The 14,501-nt window shown below is 42.9% G+C and overlaps 1 protein-coding gene across 2 annotated transcripts in view; it reads right to left on the reverse strand.

Moving 5' to 3' along the window:
* Nucleotides 1–1,885: 1,885 nt before the first annotated feature.
* Nucleotides 1,886–14,501, reverse strand: part of LAMC1 (laminin subunit gamma 1) — a 120,429-nt gene continuing 107,813 nt past the window's right edge. The window contains exons 21-29 of one of the 2 annotated variants that reach the window (XR_014549821.1): nucleotides 13,648–13,785; nucleotides 12,191–12,335; nucleotides 11,176–11,325; nucleotides 9,845–9,959; nucleotides 9,316–9,515; nucleotides 8,073–8,231; nucleotides 6,584–6,683; nucleotides 3,850–5,212; nucleotides 1,886–3,808 (exon numbers count right to left, since the gene is read on the reverse strand). Coding sequence is in view for 1 of the 2 variants with exons in the window: in XM_083621359.1 (XP_083477485.1) it covers nucleotides 4,956–5,212; nucleotides 6,584–6,683; nucleotides 8,073–8,231; nucleotides 9,316–9,515; nucleotides 9,845–9,959; nucleotides 11,176–11,325; nucleotides 12,191–12,335; nucleotides 13,648–13,785 (1,264 nt within the window). In the remaining variant the exon portion in view is untranslated. Of the gene's footprint in view, nucleotides 5,213–6,583; nucleotides 6,684–8,072; nucleotides 8,232–9,315; nucleotides 9,516–9,844; nucleotides 9,960–11,175; nucleotides 11,326–12,190; nucleotides 12,336–13,647; nucleotides 13,786–14,501 lie in introns of both variants that reach the window. The other variant, XM_083621359.1, reaches the window with a different exon arrangement.

Here is a 14,501-nt window from a genome sequence, read left to right on the forward strand (position 1 = left end):
TTCCACACCCTCCAGGGCTGCGGCAGATCAGTGAAGGGCCACACCCTGCTGCTCAGTTCCGTTGAGCAAGCTAGGTGATGCATACCTGGCGAGACTGTGGCTGAGGTGTCAGCAAGGCAGGGAAGTACAGTCACATCTGGCCTGTCCAGTCTGCTGCCCCTTCCTGCAGAACGGACCCCTCCTTCCTTCCCTCTCAAGATTAAAGAATCAATTTATTTGCCCCTCAGCACACACATTCAATTTTCTTTTCTTTTACTCGGCCCTTTTAGCCTCTTTGTTGTAACTGTCAGGAAGGGAGCATCAATGGAATTCCTTGATGACATTCCTAGCATTTCCTGATTAATACGGAGAGGGATTTTGTCAACTCCTGAGCTGCCGAATGAGTTTTTAACCAAGAGTGCATTATACAGACACTATTTTCATAACACACTCCAGCAGGTCTAGACAAAGGTTTTGTGGTTGTGGGTGAGAATGAAGTTCTTTCTGGGGTGATACTACCCAATCATCTGCTCATGTAAAGCAAGCAAGATAATCATCGCTAAAATTAATTCTCCAGCAGACACAAACGTTTTCAGTAAGGCCACAGAGCTTCGTCAGTTCGATTAATCAAAGGATCACATTTTGATTATAATGATGCTGTTAACTGGGCAACAGCTTGGGAAGGGGAGCTGAAATTCTTCAACAGCTTTTTCCTCAGAAAAAAATATTTTAAGAGAAATTCTGGCTCATGTCATGTTGAATAACACTCTTTTAGGGGATGAAGGGAGCAATGGGCTAAGAGAAGGGAACTGTAAGGAAGAAAAACCAACAGCATTAAACTAGACCCACAATTGCATTCATAGATGGCAAAATTGGGGAGGCTAATTTTCTAAATATTCCCCAGGGGAGGACTGAAATTTTGAGGAGGAGCTCAAAAAAGTGTAAAATAATAATTGGCAATTTCTCAACACGGCTGCAACTTTGAAAAGCCTAGCTCTGCTTGGATCCATATTGTTCAGCTGTTGTGCCCAATCCTGTCCAAGTAGGAATTTTACGGGAAGGACTCTTATTGGACTCGTTAAGTAAATTTAGCAGCCACAGAATGAGAGGACATTGCCTTTCACAAAAGTAATGGGTAGGACTAAGGGACCAACTTTTGACAAGTGGAGGGAAGAAAATAGTGGGATTTCTCAAGGATCTGTATTGCAACTTATTCATAAACCCTGTGTTAGAGGTAAGGAATGAGTTCTTAGATAATTTGGAGTTATTTAGGATGACACATTCTAAAGCAGACTGTGAACAGATCCAAAATGATCTAAGCTAAGTGAATAGCCAATGAGAGATGAGATTCAGTGTTAAGAACTGCACAATGATGTGAACACTGTGGTAAAAGATTCCTATCAAATATATGCTGGTCAGAGCTGGTTATGGTGACCCAGTATTGTGTCTTTTTAAAATTCTCACCCACTTTTTTCTTTTTCCTCAATCTTATCTTCTTATAAATGAAATTTTCTTAATAAAATATAAATGATACCCAGGAAAAAGTTTTAGAGGTCATGGTGAATCAGTCACTGAAATCTCCAGTTATTCGAGAAGTCTCTAGAATTCAAAGTGAGCATTTTAGCCGCTACAGAGGGGGATATTTTCAAAATGTGAAATTAAATCTTGAAGCCATTTAGAAATTGGATGAAGTTCCATGCTAAAATCCTTTTTAGCTCAGGTTTCCTTTCACAAAAAGGTGGTAAGGTAAAATGAGACCGTTCCACCCCCATATTCAAATCCGATAGGAAAAGCAAATATATTTGGACAGCTGGTGCATGTGCTCTCTCTCTCTCTCTCTCTCTCTCTTTCTCACACACACACACACACACACACACACACAGTAAATACTCAAGAACCCAGCATATGAGGGGTTACAAATATTCAGTCTTTATTATAAATAAGAAATACTGTTTTATACATAAAACTGCCAAGTGTTGCATTTTTGTTGTTTTTGTTCACTGCCCCCAGACAGCAAGACCACAGATTTAAGTCTAAAACTGGAGTGAAGGCACTTTTTGAGGTGCTCACAGTTGAGAATAAAAAATAAAATGAAGGGAACTCTTCAGCAGGTGTCTCCCGTGAACAGCTGTTGCATCATTTTGTTATGCAAAGAAATAACTTGGACCTATACAAACGTGATAATAGCTGTTAACGCAATATTCGTAAATTCTTATAAAGGCCTTTTTATTTATTTATTTAAAAATAAAAAAATCTGTTAAAACCTGTTTAAGAGAAAAGTGGGGAAATACTAGAAAGGCAAGGAAAGGACTAGAAGCGCACTACGAACTGTAATCATCCCCTTCTAGTCAAGTGCAAGAGGCCACAGCAAAAAGCCATTTCCAGTTCATGGCTTTCGGTTCTGTTTGCCTCTATGCATGCAAGTCGGCTTTATGTAAACTGTTGAAGAAGTTGCTTGGATAAAATTAAGATCTGGCTGGAACTTCTCTCTCTGGCCCTGGAGGTGCTGTAAAAACCAAGGCCAAGGGGATTTTGCCTGCCTACCTGTATTCACAGAGACCTGCTACTGAATCTACAGTAGTGGTCCAGCGCTTACTGCAGTGGAAAGCATGTGGCCGGCTGGCATCCCTTCAGTAAATGGCTCCCATGACTGAATGTTCCTTAATTTCCCTACATGTAGACAACTAGCCACGTCTGAGAGAAAGCCATGTCTGGAGAAATGGTACCAGCTCAGACCTAGGTTAAACCACCTGAGTAAGAAGTAGGCCCAAGTCACATTTCCTCTTCAAAGCCAGCAGGAAGCCTATAACCATTCATAATATCAAGACCACAAACAAAGGGCCAGTTTGGGTGATGCCTTCACCCCCAAGCAGGAGACCTGGGGGGGAGGCCTCAGGCCTGTGGGTCTCCTTCCTGTCCGCTGAGAGAACTCTAGATCTGCCTGAATGGGTGATATTCCGGTTCTCCCATTTCTGCTCACAGTGGAGGAAGGAGGTGTGGGGCAGAGGAGGTGCTCCCCATTTCAGCCCAGAGGGAGCATCACCCAAAATGGCCTAAGGCATCGTGAGCTACACCCCTCTGACTCCTTTAGGTGTCACGTGGCTTTAGAAGAGGAGGAGGGCAACTTGCCTCTCAGCTGGCAATGCAGATATGGAACACTATTAACTACCAGTACGAGTGCAGAGGTGAGGATGGGCAGGGAAAATACCTGCCCCTCGCCCACCCTGCCCCTCACTGCCAGAGGAATAATAACCTGGAGGAGAGGATGCAGGCAGTGTGGCAGTGAAGAGGAAGCAGTGAGAGAACAGGGACACTCGGGATGCAAGGCCAAGCATATTTACAGGGGGGAAGGCTGGAGAGGGGCAAGAGAGAGAGAAACAGACTTTTCCTCACACTATAATCATGATAAAAAAGACACAAAATCCCACATTCACACAAAAATATAAATTTGAAATAATTAATAGCACCAGTGTGTGTGTCAGATAATAAATTTCTTCCCCTCTACGCAAACGTACAAAGTTGCATAGTGTTTGAGGGTGGGTATATGCAGATCTCAAAGGCAGGGGGTGGAAGCATCAGACAGAGGCAGATAATTTCCTCCGGTTCAGGATTAAAAGGGAGAGGGGGGTGGAGAAGAGAGACAACATGGAAGGAGGTATCTTCTCCCCACAAGGAAGCATAATCAAAGTGGGAGAGGGGACATTCTGAGCAGGGCAGAAATTCATACCAAGCAACCACCAGCTCAGTTAGTAAATACTGTGAACTCCTGGGAGTTATTTACCCCTAGAATTAGGCCTGACAAATTATTTTTCCTAGAAAGATGGATCAGCTATATTTTGTGATTACTCCTCTTTTACATAAGAGGTAAACCTACCATGGCAAAATGATATGATTCAACCTGCAAAAAGAGAACTCTGCAAACGTTTGAGTTTCTACCAGAGAGGATTATGTTGACTTCAAATTTCACAGGCAAGTCTAGCAAAAAAAGTACTCTCTGGATAGTGGATGCTTCTTTCAAAAAAGGGAACAAAAGAAAGAGTCTGATTCAGGGGCTTCCTCCGCCCCCAAGAGAGAAAGACAGAATCTGTTGATATTAAATTATCTGTCCCTGGAAGATACCTCTTGAATATTACTAGTGACTGGCTGGTGACAGGAACATTTCTGATCACAATTCTTCCATCTTGAAGAATTAAAATTTCTGCCTGTGTTCTCAGAAGTCAAAGGCAGGCCAAGGTACAGCACCATTGAGACCTAACACACCCCTCCTTCCTCATGACTCCCCGAAAGCATTTCTGAGAAACTGTTTCTCAGAATCAAGATATACATATACATATTGCACTCTAGAAAGTTTCTTTAAAATTGGCAGCTGGCTACCAAAGTGGTAGTTTAATTGGCCACTAATATATGAATTAAGTTGACTTTTTCTTCTTTTCTGATTCTGAAGGCCATCAGCGTTTCTTACAAATTGTAGCTATACTGGCCATTACAATTTAATACTTTGGTAGCCAAACCTTTTCCTTCATAGAAACAAAAAGAACAGAGAAATTGTGAGATGGGGTACGGGAGAGAGAGACGGGGGATGAAAAAAGGAGAAGCCTGTGACTGCCCCCACTATGTATCAGTTCTCATAGCCCTTTCTGTAATTCAGCACAACAGTCCATAATATTTCACATCATTATGCAAATCAAAGGGGAGTCTTTTCTGGGAGAAGAGGAGAAAATGGAGTGTTTTGATCAAGGAAGTTTATACATTTCATATCTTTAAACCCTTCTGATGCCCAAAGGCTGGATATTTAATTTGTGTTCATTCAGAAACTTGCATTTTTCTCCCTTGAATTGGGAAAGAAAGAACTGCTAGCTGTGTGGGAGATGAGGTGGGGGTCCTGAAGAAGGTAACCTAGGAATTAAGGCACTCCACAGCCAAAAGAACTGCTCCACCAGTCATTGAGGGAACGCCCCCCTGCCTTTAGCACATCCTTAGGGTTTTTCAATGGACGGGGTGTTGAAACAGCCAGTTGGTAAGGTCTTCTTGATGTCCTCTAAATTGCTAATGTCTTTCCTAATGGTGTTAATGTCCCTGTCATATTCACTGATGGCACTGGCTTGCTTTTCAGCTGCCTTCTCCAGATCGGAGACTTTCCGATCCAAATCGTTTTCCCTCATCTGGTTTTTGGCAGTGTTCAAAGTATCCTCAATCTCATTCAGTTTGCTCAAGTCCACAGGCTCCACACGCCCTGTAATGGGAGCAACAAAATTAGAATTTTTTTTAAATTAAGGCCCACTTCATTCTGATACAGAAATAATTTTCACTGGTCAAATGCAAAAGAGAGATTAAAAAAGCAAAATACCGGTAATTCAAAAACCTGATCTTCCTAGCTTGCTAAATCGTCTCTAAAATTCCTCTAACTATTGCATTCAAATTGTTTTAAATTTGAGAGATAAGCTGTTTATCAAAATTCAGAAATGTGTAACACTGGAGTACTGAGTTCAATGTCTCTTAAACTGCACACCCAGAAATTCACATTATGTACAAACATTCTACATTGTGAAATTTAAATGTTATTTGAACTTTATTTCCGCTGTTTGAGAAAAAGTTCTCTATACACATACATCCTTAACTATTTTTTTTCTCCTTTTTACAATGCCAGGATTAAACAACATAAACGACTGATTGCCCATTTAATCATTCAGCCCACCCGTTCTTTTTTACAGGCCAAGTCTATGGACTTATGAAGCAGTAAGCTGTACAAGAAATTATTGTTGTGAAAACAGATGCAAAATGTGGCTGCAAAAGAAGGGAGAAGCTGGGATAGTCCTTGACTGGGCAGCCAATTCAGCAAATGAAGTGTCTTGTGGACGGGTTGGCGAGTGGAGCAGATGGGGGCAGAGCCACCCTAGTGCTATATGCACCCACTACAGTAATCCAGCTATCAGTGAACCCATTAACCTGGCAAGCATGTCGATTTGCAGAGTGAAGTCTTGCATACTGCAAGGGCTCCCAAGGGGGTACTGTACAACTTTCTGTGATTTGAACACAAAAACATCTCTACCCTGTATGGAATCCCTGACAGTGGAGGCCTGGACACCCATTGTCAGGGTTAGCTAGCAGGTTTTGCCCTCACAACAACATGCCACTAGGAGTAAAACAGCAATGGATGTAAAGTGGTGCAGTCAATAGACAGTGCTGGGAGCGGGAGTCAATCGTTGCGCATTCATAGACTTGTCCATCTAGGTTTTGTTTTAGAAAGTCAGATTGTATTGAATACAGGGAATGACTTTCTGACAGATGCCAGACAGATACATATCTTAATATGTAAAATAAATATGTGTGCAGTTTTACATTAAGTCCCACTTGTTTATCATAATTTCAGCTTTGTCAACTCAAGTCACTGTACACTATTGTTGATAAGCATTTTATTGAAGTCCTTTGAGTAAGTCCACAAAAATTATTAGACTCGGTGCCCAGCTACACAAACGTATGTTAGCCAGGTATAGCAATGGCTTGAAAGAACAAACAAACAGGAAAGGGGTAATACCCCAAATGCCACACTATTCAGGGTGAGAAGGTCAATCTCTCTGGCAGTTTACCAGCTGAAGATACATACCCAGCTTCTCAAGGAGGTCATTAATCATGCTCAGCAAGCTGCTAACAGAGGTCTTTGCTTTCCTTGCATTGGCTTCTGCTTCCTGAGCTGCCTCTGAAGCCTGGGGAATTAAAAAATAAATTCAAATGGATATTACAACTGAATTCACATATGCATGTGTATAATTCCATATCAATTACTTGTGGCTGACCACATGAACCAGCTAATAAGACACTACCTGTGGTGTTTAATTTGCAGTGAGTAACTTTACACACCTAAGTCCCTGAGTAATGAGCATGCATGTGTCAACTCTGTCTCGAACACTGCAGCATCATGCAATGTCATTTCTGTTGGAAGACAAGGGAGTCGCCCAGGAAGACAAAGGTGAGAGGATGGGAAAGAGAAAAGAAGGAAATGATTTTCCAAATGGCATGAGACTTCTCTGAAGGGCAGGCAGCCATGCATGGGTTTTGTAAAGTCTCTTTTAAAAAACCAACACACAGTGGTGCCTCTGGTTACAAACGCCTCGAGTTACCTTTTTTGGGTTACAAATGTTTTTAACCCGGAAGTGAGTGCTCCGCTCTCTCGGAGGCCTCGCCACTGCCCAGAGCCAAGCCTGGACTCTGCAGGGCCTACGGAGGCTCCGCGACTGGGCTCCAGCAGCAGGAGCTCCCCGAGGCCTCTGCAAAGGCCAGGAGCCAGGATGCCCAGCAGGTTGCATCCCAGCCCCAAAGTTAGGTAAGGAACACTTCCCTAACGAAGACCAAGAGCAGTGAAGCTATTAAGAAAACAAAGGTGAGCCTGGGCCGAAAAGCCCTTGACCAACCCTTGCCCCCCCCGCCCAGCTGAAGTAAGATGGGTGGCACCTAGCCAGGTAAGCCCACCTACCCTGTGGGGGGGGGAGTGGAAAATTTTGGGATTCTGCAAGGGATTTTGGGATTTGTTTATGTGAGTCTGCCCTGTGCCTTTGTCTTTGCTTTGCTCCTTCATTTGGGGGACTTCTGGGGGACTCTGCCTTCTGCCATTGTTTTGGGGATTGTGTGGAGCCCAGTTCAGCTACTGGTTGATTGTGTGACTGCAGAAATGGATAAAAGCTCCCCATTCAAACAATGACGATCATCAGTGCAGGTAAGGAATTTTTAAAAAAAATTTTTTTCAATCTACAATACTGTCTTATTTATTTTATAGTACAGTACATTGATTATTGCCTTCATTTTATGGATCAATGGTCTTGTTACAGAGTAAAATTTGTGTTAAATTGCTGTTTTAGGGGGTATTTTTCATTGTCTGGAACGGATCAATCCACTTTTCCATTACTTTCAATGGGAAAGTGTGCTTCAGATTAAGAACAGTTCAGGTTAAGAACGGACTTCCAGAACCAATTAAGTACTTAACCTGAGGTTCCACTGTATGTGCTGATATTGCAGATTAACAATATGCCAATCTAACCCCCCAAAATCAATGGCTGTTTTTTTTTTGTTTTTTTTTTGAAGCAGACAAAGTAACTCACCATTCCTGCCATCATCATATCTTGATCAGCGCTTTCCTGTTTGGCCTTCAGCTCTTTCTCTGCTGCATCCAGCTGCTGCAACATGTCGCCCACTTCCTTGTCCAGCTCAGCAACAGTGGAGAAGGTCTTGTCAGCATCAGCTTTTGTTGAAGCAGCATTCTAGAACGGGCAGAGACCAAAACCATATAAAAATAAATAAAAATACCTGAACAAAGCAAGTATATATGAAAGGATGAAGAGCCTGCACAGCTGCTCCAAACATGCATGCAATTTGTTCCTGAGTCCCAATCAGCACCAGCACTGGGCTGTGCCTAATGAAGTCAATGCAGACTCGTATGCGTTTCCCCCTCCAGTTAATTCCTTCACTGCTCTTAAAGCCTCATCTTAAAACTTCATTTGAAGTACTAATATTGATTGTATGTGTCTATATGAGGTTGCCCCGTACAGTTAGACTGATCGGTGGGTCCACAGAGTCTAGTACTTGTCCCAATGTGCCAGGGTGTACCTTTCTAGTGACTCATGCAGGGATCATTCCCAGCCTTCATAACCATCTTTACCTGGAGCCACAGCGGATTAATACCAGGGGTTTTCCACATGCAAATCGTGTGCTCTGCCACTGAGCTGTGTTTCTCAACAGGGTACGAAAGAATACCCTGCCATGGTATTTGGCCCTTTAATGTTATAGGAAAGCTCTCTCTGTTCTGGGCAGCATTAAGAGCAAGACAACTGAGCAGGCTTCTTTACCAACTGCTTGCCATTAGAGAAATGTCAGCTTTTGACTTCCACTAATGCTAAAACAGCCGTTGGTCTCATCGAAGACAGCTTCTTGTCTATTACATATTGCCAAGAGCTGATCTATTTATGCAGAATAATTATGTGAATGACGATGTGCTGTTGCCACTTCAGGCTGTGGACAGGAGGCATGATGTGTTTGGAAAATGGAGAAAGTAAATTCCACACACATGAAAACCAGCAAGTTGGGAACTTTTGTCCTGACATGCTAGTATTCTGTGTCCTGAGAGTTCCTTTCATGAACTGTTCAGACATGTTATTCACATCTGTGGTCTGAAGACAGATAATTCAGGAAAAACTGTACCACAAAAAAAAAAAAATACTTTTGAACAAATGAAGTTCCTCAATATGTTGCTTCAGATCAATGGTCCAGCTAGCCCAGTATTTACTAGAGATTGAACATGGAGCCTTATACAAAGGATGTACTCTACCACTGATGCACAAGACTCACCTTCTGCACAGAATTAGCAATTCTCTCAGAATCAGCAGCTTTGTTCTTTGCTTCTCTGGCATCCGCAGCAGCGTTGCCTAGTGCCAATTCCGCTTGCCGTGTCTTATTGTTGGCCTCCAAAATGGTCTGGGTAATGGCAGGAATTCTCCTTAGGGCCTCCTGAGCTGCAGTCTTGTTATCATTCACTCTCTTGTCGAAGTCTGGAGGGGGGGGGGGGAAACGTAAGGAAGCCCCACTGGATCAAACAAAAATACATCTAACTTCTATTTCTAATCGTGGTTAATCAAATGCCTCTGGGAAGCCCATAGGCAAGACATGAAAGCAACACTCCCCCCCCCCCGCTTGTTTCACTGGGATAATACTGACATGATTACAGCAGTACAGTCAGTAGTAATAGGAAAAGCGTGTCCTGTGGAACAATATTCTGATTCTGGCCCACTCCCCCCCCCCAAGAGAGGGCTGAGTCCCTCAGGGAGGTCAGCCTGCCATTCTGCAAAATGACTCATCAGGAAGTCATGCTGCCGCCTACCTTTCAAGTTGCTGAGAATGTCATTGGCCTCCTGGAGGGTGTTGCTCCCCTTCTTGGCGGCTTCCTCAGCCAGAGCCTTGGCAGCATCTGCTCGAGCCAAGAGCTGGTCGGCAGTCTGTGCAAGCACACACAAGACAGCAGGTCAGCCACACGCTCTCTGCATATAGCGTGTATCATGCACAGACTGTTTCTACTGAATTTCAATTTATTATTATTATTTTAAAAAATACTGCTTTTATTTATCTTCATGGTACAGAAGACAAATTCTGAGAAAACAACTGTAACAACAGTAAACAACAAGTAACTTGTCTTAATAAAATTACAGACTTTTACCTTGCCATGTGTTACAAGTTTCACTTGATTACTCTAAGAGATCACACCACATTTTCCCATGAGTGCTGGGTGGATTCCTGCCACAGTCTGAGCGTTGCTGTTCCTCTATTTGTACCCCTCCCACTCTGGGCAGCTTCAATGTTTCCCCAAGGGGGCGGGGGCAGGAGCCAGGTCCCTAGCAAAGCAGTGAAATTTTCCTAAGCTTTCCCCACCTTAATTCTAGCCCCACAAGGCAGCTCAGTGCTTATGGCTTTGCAATGCTTCTGAAATACACTCAGGCCTGGGTTTCATGAGTCTTCAGTGGGAGTGAGTTCCATAGCAGAGAGGAGAGAGGCACTGACAACGCTTCTTTCTTCAGTGGATTTCAAGGAGGATGTAATCAGGCACAACGGAGGAAGTGGCCTCTAAACCACACTGACCCTACGAGTCTCTGATTATCATGTGACTAAAGCAGCTTACAAGGAAGTTAAACAGTATAGGTTGGAAAGTACATTTGCACAAGAACAAAATCTAAACCTTTTAAAACAGTTCATATATTTTAAGGACAAAGATGCTAAAGAATGGGAAAGGTCCTTCATCCTCCCCAACTCTGTTTTTGACTGCTGATTCTGCTTTACTAACAGGTGTGTATTCACACCACTATGGTCTCTTTTGGCATGGACACTAAAACCTTCACTTGCCTTTTACAGCAAATTGTTTCTCCCTTACTACCTACTCTCTCTCCCCCCGTCCTTTCCTCGTCTCCAGGCCATTTTCCCCAGGCTCTGGGGCCCATGCTGTCTCTCCATGAACACTTTGCACCTGGCTCTGTCCTGCACATGGTGCAGCCACTCTACAGAACACATGATCAAAAAAAGCCCTAAACATGTGTCTACCAGACCTCTCCATGAATTGGTTAACACAAGTTTTCAAAGGTTGAGAGCAGTTAAGCCACCCCTGTTTTAACCTGCATTTATGGCTTTTGTCAGGGCAAGAGCTTACATACAAGTAGAACTGACCTGCTGTTCAGTCTTGCCCTTCTCCAAAAGGTTCTGTACTTCCAGCTCTTTCCCTTTCATGTCTTCTCTTAGGTCCTCATAATCCTTCAGCTTCCTGTTAATGAGTTGATCAAGTTCTCTGGCTTCCTTCTTGATCTTATTCGCCTCATTCTGCACATGGAGAAAACAGGAAGAGAAATGGCTTTTGTGAATGCAGCGACTGTGTATTATACATTTTATGGCACATTTCCAAGGGTCTGAATTTACAAACATGGTATCTGATGAGCTGGATCAAAACCACCCTTTAAAAGACCTCAAACCAGGATCAGATACTGCAGTGCTATCTGCAGCACATCCTGAAGTACCCAGAAGTGCCTCAACACAAATATAAGTATTTCAAAAAGCATTAAACAAATAATCTCTTAGCTGACATCAACAGCTTGAACCATTTATCTCTGGTGTCACCTACAAAAGCTAAACAAGTTTCAGTTTTATTGGTGCTTTAAAGCTCTTCCAACAAACTCTACACAAAGCCCAACTCAGCATATCTCTAGCTCGGAAAGAGATGCAACCTGTCTCCTTTTATTAGGTGTTTTAGATTACTCTTAATCAACACAAGCTATAAAGTGATGCTAATTTTACTGATTATGGCAGCATGTTTGGAGATAGCCACATGCTGCCACACCACAACTAGCTTATCAAGACTCCAAGAAGACACAAGAATAGTCAGTTGCACTTGTAGAAAAGTTGACTTGCCAAATAGGGGTGGCCAGAGGCAAACTGGATCCGATGTCCTATGCCACCTGGCAGCTGTTCATTTCTTATATGCAGTGGGATAATCAAGCATGTCACCCACCTTGAATGCATTATAACTTGTGGAAACTCTGGACTGAAGAACTTTAAAAATGAATATACATGTCCTATTGCACCTTTGAAATCTATCCCCCTTAGGGATCAGCCATGATATTGCTAGTGTTGACTATGTTTGGTTGTTGTATATATTTCAAAAACAGTAAGATGACAATAAAAAACATACCTCTAGCTCCTCGGAGTCTATAGATGGCAGACTGGTGAGGTTGGCATAGATCTGCAGGGCCTTATTCCCAGCCTCCTCAGCATCTGCATGGACTTTGTTTGCCTGCTTTTCTAGATCTCGGGAAATGTCTTTTGCCTGGTTATACCTAGGAACCAAAGATAACCTTACTATTGTTCCTCTTTGGCCTGTTGGCTCAAGGTACTATTTCTGCTTTGGATGCAACAGGTCCTGTGCTCAAGGAGTGGGTAGGTGGGTATGGCTGCAGCAGATGGAAAGGGCCTGCAGCTCAGTAGCTGAACAAACTTTTGCACGCAATGAGTCCCTCATTTAATCTCTGACATCTTTTAAACTTAGATCTTAGGGAACAGAGCTGGGAAAGACTGGTGCCTGGAGCAGTCTAAAAAGACTAAAAAGAGCCGGTGCCAGTCAGAACAAATCATACTGAACTTGATGGATCAATGGTTTGGCAGCATAGGGCAGCCTTTCTAATAAAGTTAATCAGAGATGCCTTCAGTAACAGGCAGGTAGCCGTGTTGGTCTGCCATAGTCGAAACAAAATAAAAAAATTCCTTCCAATAGCACCTTAGAGACCAACTAAGTTAGTTCTTGGCATGAGCTTTCGTGTGCATGCACGCTTCTTCAGATACCAATGCTTTCAGATAAACAATTAAACAGTTCAATGCAAATACACACAAATCACTGAACTAAATATGGAAATACACTGCACCTATGGATGGACAGCTGAACAAGCCACCTGTCAGCTTCCATTTAAAAGGCACAGGTCATTTTAAGTATCCCCAAGTGGCCTGGCCCTGGCCCATGCTTTAAAATTGATCTTTGGGGTGGTGGCGGAGTGTGGAGAGGGTATCTGAACCAGGACTCCAGTTATGAGAACTAAAATCTGAGTTTCTCTTCCCTAGGAGTACAGGTCAGTTTCCTCAAAAGAAGCCTATCTGATAACTGAACTTTGCCATTTCCAGCACCAAGTTAAAACTGCTGTATTCAGCCAAACTTTTAAGTTCTTTAATGCCGCCTTGTTTTAATCCTTTAGCTTTTAACCCTGCACCTTTGTTGCTAGTTCTGCATCTAGTGAGGCCATTCCACACAAATAGCAGCAGCAAATCCAGGTATGCCACAAACTGTACACTGAATGGGGAGCTACAGTAAATCCTGGGAATGTATGTGAATGAACCATATTTCTTTAAAGACACTTTGGTCTCATTCACACTTTACAATTGTAGATATACGCTTCATATGTGCACATAAAAACTTCCCTAAGCCCAATACTGATAAAGGTTTTATGCCTTAGGCTCCTGGATATAAATTCCTGTCATCTGTTTTTGCATACACAGTAACTATTTTAGCTATTCAGCTTCTTATGATCACTGCAGCATGTTGGACAGTTGAAACATTTTAAAAATAAAGCACCTCAATTTCTGTCTTCACTTCATACTTACTTCCTATTAAGGTCACCGATGTCATTCATGGTCTGATTCTCCCCTGCCAGTGTCTCCAAGAGCAGCTTATATGCTTGTGTCGACGTATCATTTGCTTCTTTAGCTACACGAACAATGTCATCTGCTTCTTGCTTGTGCCTGGAGAGCAAAACTAAATGGTTAGAGAACCACCATTGTTTTCTCTCCAAACATTATAGTCGGAGTTAGACCCTAGCCATCATTTTCAGAGAGAATTAAAACATGCCATAAATCTTCAGTTTCAGGAACACTGCCTGAATTGTCCCTGAGAATGTAGCCAACACAGCCTATTCCTAAAACAGCAATAGCCAGCCTCTTTGTCAAGTGCACCTCAAGTGTGCTGCTGCATAAAGACAATACTCCATGTTTTCTGCTGCTGTATTCTCTAGCCAAGTAGCAGCACAACATCGGAGAGGCAGGCAGGAGTAGAGGCCAGGCTCACTGGATCCTCCTGTTCCTCTTCAGAAGTGTCAAAGATCCATGCTGTCAATGCCACTGGCTGGCCATTCACCGTAGCTAGAGGTGACTGCCTCTCCACTTCTTGCAAAGGACTGACACAATAGCTCTCTTTCAAAAGCTTGTAGAAACCCACCGTTTTCCAGCTAGTATTTTTTTTCCTTTAAGGGGTGGGTGGGAGAGAAAGATTCACAGAACCCAGGTTAAAATTAAAAAGGGAGGAACTTAAAGAAGTGGTTGAAGCACTCCAGCTTTTCATGGGCTTGTGGTGGATGAAGGACTTCCATTGTTTTGTGAGCTGGTTGACCAACAGTCTCTGTTCATGTAAGGAGATTCAGATCCTGGTCTCTCCCAAATACAGTGGTACCTCAGGTTAAGTA

The sequence above is a fragment of the Podarcis filfolensis genome (assembly GCF_964270895.1).
Source record: "Podarcis filfolensis genome assembly, chromosome: 6".
In the NCBI taxonomy this organism is placed as follows: domain Eukaryota; kingdom Metazoa; phylum Chordata; class Lepidosauria; order Squamata; family Lacertidae; genus Podarcis; species Podarcis filfolensis.